The 18,405-nt window shown below is 50.9% G+C and overlaps 1 protein-coding gene across 1 annotated transcript in view; it reads left to right on the forward strand.

Moving 5' to 3' along the window:
- Positions 1-14,874: 14,874 nt before the first annotated feature.
- WFDC1 (WAP four-disulfide core domain 1) overlaps positions 14,875-18,405 on the forward strand; it is a 35,130-nt gene continuing 31,599 nt past the window's right edge. Inside the window, exon 1 of the mRNA XM_003272492.4 lies at positions 14,875-15,275. Within this exon, the coding sequence (XP_003272540.2) occupies positions 15,132-15,275 (144 nt within the window). The 5' untranslated portion in view covers positions 14,875-15,131. The remainder of the gene's footprint in view (positions 15,276-18,405) is intronic.

Consider the following 18,405-nt stretch of genomic DNA (forward strand, 5'->3'; position numbering starts at 1 on the left):
GGAGTTCAAGGCCAGCCCAGCCAACACAGTGAAACCCTGTCTCTCCTAAAAATACAAAAATTAGCCAGGCATGGTGGCGGGAGCCTGTAATCCCAGCTACTCAGAAGGCTGAGGCAGGAGAATCGCCTGAACCCCGGAGGCGGAGGTTGCAGTGGGCTGAGATCATGCCACTGCACTCTAAGCTGGGCGACAGAGCAAGACTCCATCTCAAAAATAAATAAGTAAAATAAAAACTAAGTGTTGGAGAAGCCATAGGAGGCCAGTTCTTGAGGAAAGGGAGAGGCTGACCAGGCTCATAGGCCTGAGTGGTGGCTATTGCCTTTCCCACAGGCCCACCGTGTGTGAGCCCCGCATGCCCGGCCAGGCAGCGGCTGGAAGCTTGAGCTCTGCATTTAGGCGCCCATCACGCTGTGATTTATTATGGGACAGCTTGTTTTTGCAAGCGACAGATTGATTTGCACCAGGCGCTGCATAATAAGGATCAAGGACTCTTTCTTTCTCTTTTCTTAAACTCCTGCCACGCTAACGTGTTCCCCAAGGTCCCTGCCAGGAAGGGTATCGGAGAGCTCAGTGTGCTCTACTGTCCCATGGATCACTCCAAGCCGTCACTGACCTCCGGGAAGGAAGAAGGAAGGGTTCCATGTGGCGTCTCCATGCAGGTTGTGACAGTGGGGCCCATGGTTGAATGGCATCCAGTTGAGTTCCTGATCTCTCTTGGTTGGGCTCCTGGTTCTGGATGGCTGCAGATCATCAGGCAGGTCTGTGTCCTCAGCTCTTAGGTAACAAGGGATATTCCCAGGAAAAGATGGCTCAGCTCAAGCTGAGGCCTCCCTTCCCTGCCAGGGCAGCTCTGTCACTGTTCTCCGGAAAGCAGGTTGGCCAGGTGCGTAAGTGGAACTGGGTTCACATCCCAGTCCCACTAGGTGGAATCAGGCAGTGTCTTCACCTCTCAGCATCAGTTTCCTCTTCTGTTAAATGGAAATAGTAATAGGCACCTCAAAGGGCGGGTAAGAAGATTAAGGAGAGACCTACAGGGTAGGGCACACAGTAGTTGCTCATGAAATATGAGTCACTCCACTCCCTTTTCCCTTTTCTCTTCTGCTTTCACAGCTGCTCATCAGTCTGGCTGGATAAGAACGTGGTGTGTATCAGTCAGGATGTATTTGGTGGTCAGCAACAAAAAGCTCAACTCAACTAGCTTAACCCTAAAGAAGATTAGTTTGTCCCATGTAACAAGAAGTCCAGAGGTAGGCTGGCTCCAAGACTGACTAAATTCAACAGCTCAGTGATGTCACCAAGGACTCAGGGTCGTCCCCCACCCCGCCCATCCCCCCACTGCCAAACGCCATCATTTCAATGTTGGCCTCACCCTCTGATTGGCTTTCCTCACAGTCACAGAGTGGCTGCTGCAGATCTGGGCATCATATCCCTGCTGGGTAAAGTTCAGACGTGCACCTGAACCATCACTTTCCTGCATCTCTGGGGTATGAGGACCACTTTCTCAGAAGCCTCTAACGTGACTTCCCTCCCACCTCATTGGTCCAAATCAGATGACAGACTGATGCCTGAACCAATCACCAATAAAAGGGGGAAGGAATACCTGGTTGACTCTTGGGGAATCGGCCACCGTCACCGCTAAGGAGGGTCTTGCTTTGAAACCATGCTGCCACTGCCCTTCAATTTCTCCTCTCATCTCTGGATCCAGCAAGAGCCGTCCTAGCCCTCAAGACCCTCAGGAGTTTACAGTCCAGCAGGGATTAGGGCCAGGGGCAGGTGTCAGGGAAATTCCTTCCACCACGGCCTCCACTTACTTGGCTGGCCGGCTTCCTCTCCTCTGTGGGTTTAGAAGTCACCCCCTGGACACCGCTCCTTCCCGTCCTGTCTTAAGGGGGTTCTCCAATTCCCTAACGTGCCTAAAATCACTTTCCTGGGCTTTCTTAGGCTTTTGTGTCCTTACAGCATCGGTCTTCATGAGCTTTGCCTTTCGACTGATGGCATCCTTCATGACGGAGGGATCCCGCTCACATTTTGTCCGGATCCGCTCGCCTACCAGGACCCCTACCCCTCATGACCAGGGCCTGCCGTGGGGCATCCCCAGAAACACAGGCAGAGCTGGTGTGTAGGAACGTGGGAAGCCGTTACTTTCCTGGAAAGTTGGTGTACTCTGGGAAGAGCTTGTGAAATTGCAAGCTCACCTCCTGGGAGACGCATCAGCAGAGGGGGATGGTCTGATGTCCAGCTTTTCTAGACTTAGAGTTGGTTATTTGTTAATGACATTCCTGGCAAGTGACAGCTTTGAATGGTTCTGCCTGGATCAGCTTTTATGAAGCCAACATCTTCCTGGATTGTCTGACTTTGGCCTGCCGCAGAGGACCTTGAGCCCCCACCCAGCCCACCACAGCGGGGTGGGGGGGATGAGCGATGGACTGACAGAAGCAATGACATTGGGGCGGCTGGCACTCAGTGTTCCTGTCCCGACCTGGAGTGTGGGGTGTGGAGTCCTCAAATCAGTTTCTCCTAGCCAGGTCCTTTTTTTTTTTTTCTACGTTATTTTTCACTGAAGTAAAACTCAAAAAGTTAATCAGTGTAGGTTGGGCGCCGTGGCTCCCACCTGTAATGCCAGCACTTTGGTAGGCGAAGGTGGGCGGATCACTAAAGGCCAGGGGTTTGAGACCAGCCTGGCCAACATGGCAAAACCCCATCTCTACTAAAAATACAAAAATTATCCGGGTGTGGTGCACGTGCCTGTAATCCCAGCTACTTTACTCAGGAGGCTGAAGCAGGAGAATCGCTTGCAACCGGGAGGCGGAGGCTGCAGTAAGCCGAGATCACAGGTCTGCACTCCAGCCTTGGCAAGACAGAGCGAGACTCCATCTCCAAAAAAAAAAAAAGTTCACAGTTGGAAAGTGTAAACTTCAGTGTTCAATGGCATTTAGTACATTTGCAATGTTGTGCTGCTGCAGATGTGGGGGCCAGGCCAGCCAGGTCTGGGAAGTGTGACGTCAGGAAGTGGATGACCCTCAGTTTGCTGACTGTCTGATGAAGACCCTGCAAAGTCAGGGCAGAAGCACTGGGTAGGGAGGGCAGGAGCACCCCATGGATGCATTCGGTGAGTGTTCTCTGAGCTGCTACTGTGTGTGCACGGTAGATGAGAAAGAAAACAAAAAAGACTCACTCCCTGTCCTTAGGGTGCCCACCATCCAGTGGGAGAGTCAGGCATTGACAGAAAGAAATGTCACTTCCAACTTCAGGGTTGCATAGGTGCTGTCAAGCAGAGGGACAAGGGCTATGAAAGTCTTCTCTGGGGGAACTGAGCTGGCCTGGAGATGAGGGAACATTTCCTGGAGAAAGAGACTGGCTCTCTTGCTAAGGGCTGAGATATGAGGAAGTTTTAACAATTTTTCAGCAAAGAAAACAGGGAAGAATGTCCTGGGGAGCAAGAACAGCGTATGCAGAGGCTCTGTGGCGGAGAGTGTGTGGTGAACAGGCACATGGAGAGGGTCAGTGTGCTGGGCGGGGAGGAGCGAGAGGGAGCACCGAGCGGGTGGGGGCAGGTGGGGGAGAGGCCAGATTTGTTGGGCCTTCTGGCCCTGGCTGCTTAGCAGAATCATGGGGGAGCTTTGGAACTAACTGTTCAGGATGTAATTGAGTCAGGTTCTGATTTACTTGGTCTGGGGTGAACCCGGATGTGGGTGTTGTTGAACCGCACCTGCGCAGGTGATGTCAGCGTGTAGCCAGGCTGAGAAAGGCTGGGTCTTTCAAGGCCTTTGTCCTAAAAGGGCAGGGGCAAGGTTTTCAGCTTGGGAGGTGGGAGAGCGGGAGTGGGTCTCACGATCATATTTGCTTTTGGAGGAAAAATGAAAACAAATGAGCCACAAGCCCTATCTTGGGGGTCATCCCGGTCCTGAGCTTACAATCAAGAGAAGGGCAGCAGAGGCCCAGCCCCTGCAGCTGGAGCGGGACTGCGTCTGCTGAGGGTCTGGGCCTCGGTTTGGTGGGGGGAAGGGCGGCAAGGCCAGCCTGGCTTTTGGACTCACGCACTCCTGGTTTCCCGGCTTCCTACTGCTTGAAAGATGACCATTTTTTCCTGCAGCAATCCCACATGGCAGAATGAAGCATGGGAGCCCACGCTGACCAGAGCCCAGGGGTCAGTTTCTGGGTGGTCTGGCCCTGGATGCGTTGCCCTGTGGGGGCGGGAGAAGGAGAAGAGCAGGCTTTTTGGAGTGCGAGAAAGCGGCCCGGAGTCCCCTGACTGGGAGGACGGTCCACGGTGTGGGAAGGGGGAGAGGACCATAAGTGAAGGTCGGTAACAGGGCAGCAGGGATGAAGTGGGGTCAAGGTCTGGCTCTCTGAGAAGGCAGCCCCAGAGAACATCTGTTTCCATTCACAGCCTGAACAGGGCTGGGCGGGGCCAGCCTAAAGGCCGATTGCGCAATGGGAGGGGCCTTTCCCATATCCCTGCTCCCTGCTCTTTGCGAAGGCCGCAGTGAGGAGGGAACCGCGGTGAACTAGGCACCTCCCAAGTGCTGACGGCCTTTGGGCTGATCTATACTGTCTCATTTAATTGTCCTGACTTCCTGGCTCAGAGAGTGGGAAGGCTGGTCTCAGGTCACACAGCGCAGCGTTTGGACCCAGGGCTGATGCCTCCCATAGACACAGCAGGCACAGTGTCCAGGGTCCGTGAGACTTGGAGGGGCCTAGGAAGGTGTTTTAATTTTTCTTAAAATAGGGGAAAAAAAGAATATAATCCAGCTTGTATTATTCATCTTCTAAGTCAATGCACCTGTAAAAGAGGATTGTGAATGTATTTTTTTTCCCGTAGAGAAAGGGGCCTGCAAAGGCAGAAGTGCTAGGGCTGGTCACGTCATGTGGCTCTGTTTGGATGGTGCCACCCTGGCACTCAGGGCCCAAACCTAGGGTCTGCCTGCCTCCTCCTTTCTCTCCTCCCCATGGCCAGCGGGCTCCAGCCCTTCTCTCAACTTTGGCTTCATGATCCCTCCGGCTAGGTCAAATCCCTCACTCTGTGCCCGTGCTGCGCCTGACCTTCTTATAAACACATCGTGTAAGGGTTTCGAGCACAGGTTCTGAACGCCAGCGTCTGGGTTCGAATCCAGCTCTGCCACTGATCAGTTGTGCGCAGTTGACAAATTCTTAATCTCTCCCACTCTCATCCCTTGTCTGTAAAGTGGGGATAGTAGGAGAACCTACTTATCACAGTTTTCATGGATGAATGGTGACTGTTTTGAAACCACTCAATTGTTAATCTAAGACTCAGTTTCCTTATCTGTAAAATGGGGGTGATGATAGTGCTTACCTAGAAGAGTTGTAATAGGATACATGAGTGAATATTCTTATTTTTATTTATTTATTTTTTGAGACAGAGTTTTGCTCTGTTGCCCAGGCTGGAGTGCAGTGGAGCAATCTCGGCTCACTGCAACCCCTGCCTCTTGGGTTCAAGCGATTGTCTTGCCTCAGCCTCCTGAGTAGCTGGGACTACAGGCACACGCCACCACACCTGGCTAATTTTTGTATTTTTAGTAGAGAGGGGGTTTCACCATGCTGGTCAGGCTGGTCTCGAACTCCTGGCCACATGTGATCTGCTCCCCTCAGCCTCCTAAAGTGCTGGGATTACAGGCTTGAGCCACCATGCCCGGCTACAGTGATTATTTTTAAAGCCCTCAAAACCATGTATGGCACCAAATGGTGCCATCTGAGTGATTATTAAAAATACTGATTAATATCTGGCCCCTCTGTGTGTCAGTAAGCCTTAGAGGGGCTGTGGCTGGGCCTGGTTTTACTCTCCTTGGTGTCCTCAGGCGTGACGCATAGTAGGTACTCACATATTTGAATGAATGAATGAGTGTACTCTGCTCCTCCTCCTCATGCCAGTATGTTTCTCTCTGCTGGAAGTCATTCACACTTTAGTATGAAGTATGAATTAATGCTACCTGTACCCTTTGCCTGATCGGATCACTATGGAAAAAAATTCTATCTCCCTGGGAAAGGAATGTGAGGCCTCAGTGCCCAGGTCGTGGCATTTTATTGATGTTAGAGAAGAAGGATGTTTTCCTGGACTCTACACCTATGAGCATGTCCTCTGCCTCCTTAGAGCAAGGCATCGAAGTGCATGTGCCCTTTATATTTTAAAAGATAACGACCGGGCACGGTGGCTCACACCTGTAATCCCAGCACTTTGAGAGGCCAAGGTGGGCGGATCACCTGAGGTCGGGAGTTCGAGACCAGCCTGACCAACATGGAGAAATCCCATCTCTACTAAAAATACAAAATTAGCCAGGCTTGGTGGCACAAGCCTGTAATCCTTGCTACTTTGGAGGCTGAGGCAGGAGAATCGCTTGAACCCAATAGGTGGAGGTTGTGGTGAGCCGAGATCACGCCATTGTACTCCAGCCTGGGCAACAGAGTGAGACTCTCTCTCAAAAAAATAAGAATAATAAAACACAATAAATCAAGAAATAAAGATAACATTTTCCTCTTTTTTTGAGGGGTGGAAGCCTTTGGCGGGCAGCAGAAGTCAAACCCCAGCACAGAGGAGACGAGAGGCCCGGCCAGTTCCTAGGCCTTCCCAGAGGAAACCTCACCCACAGATCTGCAGGAAGTTGAACTAATGAGTTGGTGAGTCCCCAAGAGGACTGCCCGCTAAGTTGGGATCAAGTTCAGGCTGCCAGAGCTCAGATAAACTGGAAGGGCGTCTGCCACTTGGGACATAAAGTTCTGAGCCTGGCAGGAAGCTGGGAAGGGGTGGTGGCCCTGAAATCATGATGGCATGCAAGCCCTGGGTAGCAACATCAGGCCCCAGCTGGGAGCATCCAGCCCAGCTCTCAGGCTGCGATCCTGCCTTGTCACTGATCAAAGGAAGGCAGCTGGTTTCCCAGGCGGATTTGTTCTGTGTTTATTTCTCCTCTTGGAGCTTTTCTCCTCGCACACAAGACCTGCAGTACTGCCGTGTTCTCCGAGTAGTTACCTTTCTTGTCTCAAAAACTTCAGAAGGTGGTTTTATAAGTTAATGTTTGTGAGAAATTAACTGAAGGGTCACTGCTCAGCATCCTGGGTCCCTGTAGTCTGAATACCGCTGCGGAGTGGATGGCTCAGTTGAAGAACATTTATTGAGTGCCTCATGTGTCAAGCCCTGTATATATTGAGGAAAGCACTTTGGAGTTCGGTCACTGGCTGGGACTTTGGAAAGAGCCCCTAAATTCTGCGGACTTCCATCTCTTTATAGAACAGGGACCATTCCTGATGGGGCCATGATGATGACATTGATTCTGTCCATCGGTCCAGGACTTACTGAGGGCTGATGCCGCCCCGTCCCTGTGCGAGGCGCTGGGTTGCAGGCAGTAAGAGACATGGATACTTGACCTTGCAGAGCCTATATCCCACTTGTGGGTATAGGACCTTCCTCTTTTTTTTTTAATTTTTAATTTTTTTTTTAACAGAGTCTGGCTCTGTCGCCCAGCTGGAGTGCAGTGGTGAGATCTCAGCTCACTGCAACCTCCGCCTCCCAGGTTCAAGCAATTCTCCTGCCTCAGCCTCCCGAGTAACTGGGACTACGGGCTCCCTCCACCATGCCCAGCTAATTTTTGTATTTTTCATAGGGATGGGGTTTCCCCATGTTGGCCAGGCTGGTCTTGAACTGCTGACTTCAAGTGATCTGCCCGCCTCAGCCTCCCAAAGTACGACCTTCCTCTTGATGCTGTAACAAATGACCATAAACTTAGCGACATGGATGGAGCTGGAGGCTATTATCTTAAGCGACCTAACGCAGGAACGGAAAACCAAAGACCACATGTTCTCACTTCTAAGTGGGAGCTAAGCATTGACTATGAGTGATCGTAAAGACGGGAATGATAGACACTGGGGACCACTAGATGGGGAAGGGAGGAAAGGGGGCGTGGGCTGAAGAACCACCCATTGGGTGCTATGCTTAGGGCCTAGCTGATGGGATCATTGGGATCTGAAGCCTCGGCATCATGCAATTTACCAATTGCAAACTCAGCAAGTTCACAAGTCTATGATTTTACTGTTCTGTTGATTAGAAGTCCCACCTGAGTCCCAGTGGGGAAAACTCTAGGGGTTTGCAGGACTGTACTCCCTCTGAGGCTCTAGGGGAGAACTTCCTTTGACTTTTCCAGCTTCCAGAGGCCGCCTGCATTCCTTGGCTCATGGTCTCTTCCTCCATCTCCAAAAGCACAGCATAGCGTGGCAAATCAACTTTCCCTTGACTTCCACGCCCACCCGACTTCCACCATTCATCTCCTCTGACTCTCACTCTCTACCTCCCTCTTACAAGGACCCTTGTGATTGCATTGGTCCCACCCACATAATCCAGGATACTGTCCCTATCTCAAGATCTTTGCTTTAATCCCCTCTGCAAAGTCCCTTTTGTCAGGTAAGGCCACATGCTCGCAGGTCCTGGGGATTAGGATGTGGACATCTTTTAAGGGCCCATGATTCTGTCTACCACAGGGAAAGATACAATCAGTAATAAACATAGTAAGTAAGCTTCATAATTTATTATAAGGTGATGAAACTATGGAAAAAGAAAGCAGGACAAATGGGATTGGGAATTTAGGGTGGTGTAAAAGAGGCAGATGGTGATTTTAAAAGCTCGGTTGGGGTAAGCCTCATTGAGAAAGCAAAACTGGAGCACAGACTGGAAGGAATTGAGGGACCAGCTAAGCAGGTATCTGGGGAGAGAGCAACTGGGGGGCTGTGCAAAGGCCCTGGGGTGGGAGCTGTCAAGGAAGAAGCTACAGCAGAGTGACCACAACGAAGAGAAGTGGAGATGGTGATTTCAAGAGCCCAGCACTGTGCCAGGCATATAGTAAATGTTCATTAAAAGAGGTTCCTGTCCATGTCCCAGAGAAAGTTTCGGAGCTGGACAACGCTCAGCCCTGTCCTCAAAAATTTATGGTCAAGTGAGGACAGAGGAACATGTACAACCGTCTTCTTCATACTACTCATTCAACCCTCATGACAACCCTATGAGACAGGTACGTTACTCCCATTTTACAGATGAGTCAACCAAAGAACAGAGAGGGCAGGTGACTTGCCCAAGGTCACACAGCTGGGAGGTCTCAGAGCAGGTGTCTGTGCCTGAGCAAGCTGGCTGCAGAGTCCGTGTTCTTCTTTTTCTAAATTTCAACTTTTATTATAGATTAAAGGGTATATGTGCAGATTTGTGACGTGGGTAAATTACATGCTTCTGAGCCTTGGGGTCCCAGTGATCCCATCACCCATGCGATAAGCATAGCACCCAACCAACGGGTGGTTCGTCAGTCCACATCCGCTTTCCCCCTCTCCCATCTCCTGGTCTCCAGTGTGCGTTGTTTCCATCTTTATGTTCATATGTATTCAGTGTTTAGCTCCCGCTTATAAGTGAAAGCATGTGGTGTTTGGTTTTCTGTTCCTGCATTGGACCACTTAGGATACTGGCCTCCAGCTCCATCCACTGGAGCCCTCGCTGCAAAGGGCATGATTTTGCTCTTTTTTATGGCTACACAGTATTCCCCGGTGTACAAGTACCACGTTTTCTTTATCCAGTCCACTGTTGACGAGCCCTTAGGTTGATTCCATGTCCTTGTCATCGTGAATAGCACTGTGTAGCAAACATTTGAGTGCGTGTGTCTTTATGATAGAACGAATTACTGTCCTTTGGGCATATTCCCAGTCGTAGGATTGCTGGGTTGACTGGTAATTCTACTTTAAGTTTTTTTGAGAAATCTCCAAGCTGCATTCCACAGTGACTGAACTAGTTTCCTTCTCACTGAGTGTATAAATGTTCCCTTTTCCCCACAGCCTCGCCAACGTCTACTGTTTTATGATTTTTTGTTTTTTGAGACAGAGTTTTGCTCTTGTTGCCCAGGCTGGAGTGCAATGGTGTGGTTTTGGCTCACTGCAACCTCCACCTCCCAGGTTCAAGCGATTCTACTGCCTCCCAAGTAGCTGGGATTGCAGATGCCTGCCACCACACTCAGCTAATTTTTGTATTTTTAGTAGAGACGGGGTTTCATCATGTTGGCCAGGCTAGTCTTGAACTCCTGACCCCATGTGATCTGCCCATCTTGTCCTCTCAAAGTGCTGGGATTTACAGGCGTGAGCTACCACGCCTGGCCTGTTTTCTGACTTTTTAATAGCTGTTCTGACTGGTGTGAGATGGTATCTCAGTGTGGTTTTGATCTGCATCTCTGATGCAGAGTCTGTGTTCTTAATGTTACTTAACGTTGCCATGCTGACCTCACCCACAGCCATGACTTTGCCCTTGGCCTTGACTTCTATCATGCCTAATATATATACATAGAAAAAAAGAAAGGCTACGTTGGTTATCTCTGGATACTGATACTAGATGTATGTATTTTAAAGATTTTCTTTATTCTTTCCTCTGTTTTCCCAGTTCTCTGCTAATAAACATGAATTATGCTACTATTAGGGGGAAAAAACATCATATCATAACTTTTAAAAATTCTGAATTAGGCTGGGAGCGGTGGCTCACACCTGTAATCCCAGCACTTTGGGAGGCTGAGGCAGCTGGATCACCTGAGGTCAGGAGTTTGAGACCAGCCTGGCCAACATGGTGAAATGCCATCTCTACTAAAAAAAAAAAAATTAGCTGGGCATGGTGGCAGGTGCCTGTAGTCCCAGCTACTCAGGAGTCTGAGGCCGGAGAATCTCTGGGACCGGGGAGGAGGAGGTTGCAGTGACCCAAGACCACGCCATTGCACTCCAACCTGGGCAACAAGAGCGAAACTCCAAGTCAAAAAAAAAAAAAAAATTCGGAATTAGAGACCAAATAAGGAGAGGAGCAAGGCAGGTATTAGCAGTGAAGGGAAGGTTTGAGTTGGGTGTCTGGTTGGACAGTGATGGCCTTGGCTGAGAGGGGTTGAATCTTAGAGAGGGAGTTTGATATCTCAGACCAGCACCACTTAACAGAAACATAAGACAAGCCACATGTGTAATTGTAAATTTTCTAGTAGCCATGTGAAACAGATATGAAGCCGGGTACAGTGGCTCATACCTGTAATCCCAGCACTTTGGGAGGCCGAGGTGGGTGCATGGCTTTAGCCCAGGAGTTCAAGATCAGCCTGGGCAACATAGTGGGACCTCGTCTCAAAAAAGAAACAGGTACAGTTAATTTAATACCATCTTATATTTAACCCAATATAGCATAAACATTAGCAGTTGAATTAGTGGTTGAATGCACAACCAACGTAAAAACTCCTAATGAAATGTTGAAATTTTTTTTTTCCTGTCTCCAGCCAACAACAGATGCTGGCGAGGCTGTGGAAAAAAGGGAACACTTATACACTGTCAGTGGGAAGGAAACTAGTTCAGCCACTGTGGAATGCAGATTAGAGATTTCTCAAAGAACTTAAAGTAGAATTACCATTCAACCCAGCAATCCCACAACTGGGAATATATCCAAAGGACAGTAATTCATTACTGTCATAAAGACACATGCACTCATAGGTTTTCCAAATCTGGTCTGCATTTTATCCTTAAGACAGATCTCAATTCGGACCAGCCATGTTTCACAGGGAAGCATAGGTAGAAAGCGACTGCCACGTCGAGCCGTCAAGCAGGCAGATGAAATGTGTTATGCGCGACTCATTCATTACACCGTCTTTACTGAGTGCCTGCTTTGCACCAGGCACTGCTTAGGGATCGGCAATTCCAAAGTGAACAAACAGATCCGCAGAAGCTGCCCCCATGGAGCTCACATCCTAGTGTGGAAATATAGACGATAAACAAAGAAAGCAAAGTCAGTAAAATACAGAATATGTCAGGTGGAGATGAGTACGAAGAAGCATAAAACTAAGAGGGGCACCGTGAGTCCCAGTGGTGTGCAAATGGTGGTTTTCAATCCTGGGATCAGAGAGGACCACAGCAAGAAAATGACACGTGAACAAAAGTCTGGAGGAGGCGATGGGTGAGAAGTGCCGCAGCTGCGTGGAAAAGCATTCCAGGTGGAGGGCGCTGCAGGGGCACAGGGCTGGCGCCTTGCCCAGCCAGGAGGCTGAGAGAGGGCATTTGGAACCTCATCTACCCAGAGGGAGGGGAGTCATACTGTTGGCAGAAGTGAGGCCACCCAGGCAGAGAGAGAGAGGCAGGAAATGGGCCAAGACTGTAACATCAATGGGAAACGCCTACATTTTAAGGGGAAGGTGGAGATGGTGGATGAGCAAGAACCACGTGGGAGGTGTTAGCTGCCTTAGGAGAGCGCAGGACCCCAGGTTCCAAGCAGTAGGAAGTTTCTGAAACGGAACCTGGGCCAAAGTTCCGCTCTGCCTGGAGAACAGGGTGAGGGTGGAAGAGGCCCAGGAGGCAGTGGCTCAGAATGCTCATCTCCTAACAGCAAGCCTATGTTGAGCCTAGATCCTCGCGTAAGTGCAGCTGGACCTCATGGCAAACCTGCGGGTAGATTCTGGCTCCATACCCCTGTTTTACAGATGAGAAAACAGAGGCACAGAGATGCGGCGGGACCTGTTCCAGGTCGTCCTAGTAAGCAGGGGTAGCAGCTCCATCACGTCCGTGGGTGGCTCCTGGCTTCTAAATAAGCAGCCTTGCCCTGCAGGGAGGGGCATTGAGACTGCGTCACAAAAAGCTGAAAGAAGAGGGAGTGGAGCACCCTGGACCAGGCCCCCGTAAGGGCTCAGCCGGTAGTTTCTGGATGAAGAAGTGAAGGAATATTCTAGAATCTAGGGTAAGGTAATGACCAGGGCTGGGCCTAGCGGGAGGCAAAGGAGGCATCTAGGGTGTAAAATGTGAAAAGTCTCTCACTCTTGGGCTCCTGCGTTTACAGGACTCTGATGGTGAACTTAAATTTTGCATTGCTCACTGGGCAGGTGTCTTAACCTCTCTGTGCGTGAGATCCCAGACAGCACCTGCTTATAAGGCTAATATGAGACCTAAATGCATTAAAATGCAGGAATTGCTTCAAACATTGCCTAACACACAGACTATATGGTTTTTAAGTTTTTTTTTTTTGTTTTGTTTTGTTTTTTGGTGATACAGGGTCTTGCTCTGTGACCCAGGCTGGAGTACAGTGGTATGGCCTACTGCAACCTCTGCCTCCTGGGTTCAAGCGATTCTCTTGCCTCAGCCTTCCAAGTAGCTGGGATTACAGGCATGTGCCACCATGCCTGGCTAATTTTTGTATTAGTGGAGACAGGATTTCACCATGCTGGCCAGGCTGGTCTCAAACTGCTGACCTTAACTGATCTGCCCGCCTTGGTCTCCCAAAGTGATCATGGCTCACTGCTGCCTCAACCTCCCAGGCTCAGGTGATCCTCCCATCTCAGTCTCCCAAGTAGCTGGGACTACAGGTGTGCATCAGCACGCCTGGCTACTTTTTTTTATTTTGTATTTTTTGTAGAGATGGGGGTCTCACTATGTTGCCCAGACTGGTCTTGAACTCCTGGGCTCAAGGGATCCTCTGCCTCCCTAAGTGCTAGGATTACAAGTGTGAGCCACCACACCCGACCTACACAGACTATGTGTGTTTGCTACTGTTGTCATTCACCAAAAGGCCAAGAGGGGTTGATGGTACCTGCCCAGGGCGTTCTGAAGTCTGTGCTGGCCAGGAGGTGGGGGGTGAGGGTCCCCAGGGAGGGAAGAACCAATCTTTCTGGAGCACTCACTCTGTGCAAGTGCTGGGCACAGCTGGCACCCTCTCATGTAGCGCTACATGAACCTCAAGAGGAAGAGGCTTTCACATGCCCATTTCACAGATGAGAGAACTGAGGACCGTGAGCAAGAGGCTTTCCAGCATCTCACAGAGGCTGAGCTGGGATCGGGCAGGTGCGTCAAGCCTAGTGCCTGGGTCCCTTCTGCTTCACCTGGGGGGTGCCACAGGGTCTGACCTACGTGGGTTCCAGCCTCCTCTCTGCTGCTGTTGCATGACTCAGGCAGCCCCCTCTGTTTCCCCATCTGTAAAGTGGGCATGAAAACAGTGTCTGTTTTGGAGCCAGGCACGGTGGCTCACACGCCTGTAATCCCAGCACTTTGGGAGGCCAAGGCAGGCAGATCACTTAAGGTCAGGAGTTTGAGACCAGCCTGGCCAGCATAGTAAAACCCAGTCTCTACTAAGAATACAAAAATTAGCCAGGTGTGGTGGCAGGCACCTGTAATCCCAGCTACTTGGGAGACCGAGGCAGGAGAATTGCTTGAACCCAGGAGGCAGAGGTTGTAGTGAGCTGGGATCATACCACTGCACTCCAGCCTGGGTGACAGAGCAAGACCCATCTCAAAAAACAAAACAAAACAAACAACCAGTATCTGTCTTGGAAGTGCTGAGAACAGACAAGGGAATATAAAGTTTGTGAAATGTTGAGCCTGCTGTGCTACATTCCTGTAAAACACACACGTGCACACACGCATACACATACATGCACATGTGCAGATACACAGGCTGACAGTGACAGCACACTTACGTGTGTGAAATGCTTCATGTGCTCAATTTCATTTATATCTCACAAGAAACACACGCTATGAGGAACTACCCACGTGCCCACATCAGACAGGAGGACCCCAGCGGGTGCAAGGGTGGAAGTCGTCTCTTCATGGCTGTACCCTTGGCCAGTCCCCGTCCAGCAGCCTCTTCCAAAGAAGCTTTTATAGGCAGATAGTTTGTCAGCCCAGCTTGAAATGTGAACAGGGTAGCAGCCAAGCCCCCACCTATCCTGCTGCACTCGCCTGCATGTCCAGCCCAGAGCCCTGTGTCAAGCACACCTCCTCGGGAGGAGGCCGCCCCAGCCTGCAAGGAAGTGCTCGTTAGGGAGAGTGGAGAGTGACAGGCCACTCCCGGCCACGTCTCCAAGCAAGCCGGTGCCCCCTCCTCCTGCTGCCACCGCCCACTGAGCTGCCTGGGCTGCAGACGCCCTAGTCGGAGCCTCTGGGGCCAGATGTTATAGGGCAAGCTAAAAATAACCGGGCAGGCCAGCCACCATCGAGGAAGGGGCATGTGCTGGACACGGACACATGATCCGAGGGACCCTGCTGGGTGGAACTAAGAAAGTCCAGAAGACTGTTCACGCTCCTGTCCCCACTCGCAGGCCCACGCAGCGAGAGGGGCCCCTCTTCTGTGTGCGTCTGGAAGGTCGCTGCCCAGGGAGGAAATGCCTGTAACCAGCGTGGGGCCGGGCAGCCGCAGGAGGCAGATCATCCGGGCTGTGTGCCTCTTGCTACTTCTCCTCCACGCCGGCTCTGCCAAGAATATCTGGAAACGGGCATTGCCTGCGAGGCTGGCCGAGAAATCCCATGTAAGTGCCTGGGATGGGGAGGCTGGGGCAGCCTCTGTGGGTGGGAGGCAGCCTTGAGGAGAGGCGATCCCCAGACACTGCCTTGTCCTGTAAGTTTTCCCCCAAAACGTGGCAGGGCAGGCGGCTTCCTATCCGTGTGTGTCTAAGTTGTGTGGTGGGCAGATGGGGCTCAGCCCCTAAAAAGGACCCTTGCCTGTGAGTCAAGAGGCAAAAGACACATCACAAATGTGCAAAAGAATCGTGCCTCGCTTTTGCCTTGTTACAAAAGTGTGCTTGCTCCTGAAAGACAGCATCTAATTTCAGAGCCCTAGGATTTAAGGGAGCATTCCGTCTCCATGATCAGTACCAAATGTTTGTGAAATATACTTATGCATTCATGTGGTTGTTTATTCATTCGGCAAACAGAATGAATACATTCTGCTAAACAGAATTTAGCAGAAAGCGCTCTGGGGAAGGCACTCTGTGGGGTCCTGTGTGTACAAGATGAAGGAGGTACCAGCCCCCATCCTCAAGGGTGACGTGGCCGAGGTGCAGAGGCAGTTGGGTGACAAACGACGGCAGTACCAAGAGAAGGCGCGAGGCAGTGAGTGGCAAGAAACACACGCCCTAGGGCCAGGTGTCTGGGTGTGAATCGGGCTCTGCTGCTCATTGTTGTGTCACTTCTCCCAGGCAAGCTGCTTGACGTCTCTGAACCCCAGCAGTCTCATCTGCAAAAGAGAGAGGGATGCATTCCTTCACACAACTGTGTCTGGGTCGCCACTGTTTACCAGGCACTGTCCTAGGCTGTGGGGATACACACCTCAGATCTCTGCCTGGGGAACTCACTGCGGGGCTGGGGGCAGCGGAGAATAAATGAGAGAGATCTCATTTATTAGTGTGTGTAGTTTGCAAGAGCTGAGGAAGCAATAAAGCAGGAAGGGAACTAGGAGAGAGAATGGGGTGGAGGAGGCTGTCATTTTGGGTTCCTCCCCCCCGCCCCCCACCAGAGATCATAGATCCACAGGGACGGAGGAAGCCAGGATGACATCAGCACACAGAGGGCTCAAGAAGGTAACGCTGGCACCCACAGCACCTGCGTGAGGATTAAATGACTCAGTATGTAGAACGTCTTTGCAACATAGCAAGCTGGCAGTGCATCTTGGCAGCTTTCAGTCAAATAATTGTGACTTTGGTTGGTGTTGCCTGACAGGGTAGCATGTAGGTTCCTTGGGGTAGGGCAGGGTTCTGTTTCACTAGTGTGTGCCCCTGGTGCCTGCCATTAAGTCGACCCCTGGTACATTCTTGTGGGTGAATTATGAGCGGATGCAGTGGTAGCACGGGATGTGTGTGCAGCTCTTCCCCGGGAGAGTCAGATAGGGTTTTTAGGGTTGGGGTCAGTGGACCTGGGGCTTTAAAGGATAAATAGGAGTTTGCGAGCTGGAGAAGAGGGAAGGGAGAATGATTAATGAACCCAGGCACGGTGGGGTGCCTGAAACTGTATTGAGGCAAATCTGGGCCTCCAGGCCTCATATTCTCCATGTTGGGCACGTGCTCGTGGCAGGAGACAGGAGGCCTCCGAAAAGTGGAAAGAGTGGTAGAGTGACATGATGAGGCGCTTGGAGAAGGGAAAGCTCATGTGAGATGGTGTAGTCACCTAAAGCTTCCTGGAGGAGGTGGAGACCCTGACTGGAGCTTGGGGAAGGGTTAGGAATTAGGACGAGGAAGGACATTCCTGGAAGAAGGCTCGGCATGAGCTGAGGCCCACAGGCAGAAGTGGTGCATCTGAGAGCTGCTTGGGAGACAAGACCCGGCCAGAGAGGAGGCATTGAGGAGGGGTGAGAGACTCTTCTCAGATTTTATTGACTCCTCCGTGCTCTTCTGTGGTGCAACAGGATGATTTAACCCTCACCAGTAGCACTTTGGTTCTACAACCATAGAGAGATTCCCAGTATGTCATCTGATTTTATCTCCACCATGTCCCAAGATGTCATAGGAGCCAGTACCGTTACATCCACATAGGAGGGTCAGGGTTGATGTGCACGGGGGATTCGGGGGAGTCTCTAAAACACAGGCCTGGGTGGGCTGCAGGAGCTGATTCACTTGTAGCCACCACTGGTCAGGATGCAAGTGGTTTGAATTGGCTCCTCGCTGAATTGAAACTTTCCCTGGTTTTCAACAGATACTGGCCTCCTTCCTCTGCGCCTAGACGTAGGCGAGGTTTATGCAGAACAACTGTGCTGGCCGGGCACGGTGGCTCACGCCTGTAATCCCAGCGCTTTGGGAGGCCGAGGCGGGTAGATCACCTGAGGTCAGAAGTTCAAGACCAGCCTGACCAACATGGTGAAACCTCGTCTCTACTAAAAATACAAAGTTAGCTGGGTGTGGTGGCACATGCCTGTAATCTCAGCTACTCAGAAGGCTGAGGCGGAAGAATTGCTTGAACCCGGGAGGCAGAGGTTGCAGTGAGCCAAGATCACGCTATTGCACTCCAGCCTGGGCAACAAGAGTAAAACTCTGTCTCAAAACAACAACAACAACAACAACAAAAAAAAAACAAAAAAAACAACTGTGCCTCAGAGAAAGCCCTGGGCAAAGACAGGCTGTTGACTTGTGGCTCAGAGGACAGGGAGGGCTGGGAAGAGTGCCTGGCCTACAACTCATCACAGCGACATCTCTAATGTGCTGTGCAATCTTGGACCACTCGCTGCCTTTCCCTGGTCCTCAGTCCTCACCTGGGAAATGAAGGTGGAGAACCTATGACTTTCATGGCCCTTTCGTTGGACAGGGACTTAGGCGTGATAGGAAGCAGCCCCCACATGCACAAAGTCGAGACTTCCCCGTGAGGCACCACTCCCTGACCCTACGCTGAGCCAGACCTTCAGCCTTGGCCTTGACCCTCAAGGGCTATGAGCTGGTCAGAGTGAGGAGATGCTGGGTGTGTGCTGAGGCTGGCTTGCACCCCCTCTGGAGAGCCAGTTTCACAGCCAAGATCACAAATTAAGTTATATAAACTTACAATTAACTCATTTATATTAAAAAGGAAAGAATTTTTTTTTTTTTTTTTAAGACAGAGTCTTGTGGTGTGATCTTGGTTCACTACAACCTCCACCTCCCCGAATCAAGTGACTCTTGTGTCTAGGCCTCCTGAGTA

This window comes from Nomascus leucogenys, chromosome 2, assembly GCF_006542625.1.
Source record: "Nomascus leucogenys isolate Asia chromosome 2, Asia_NLE_v1, whole genome shotgun sequence".
In the NCBI taxonomy this organism is placed as follows: domain Eukaryota; kingdom Metazoa; phylum Chordata; class Mammalia; order Primates; family Hylobatidae; genus Nomascus; species Nomascus leucogenys.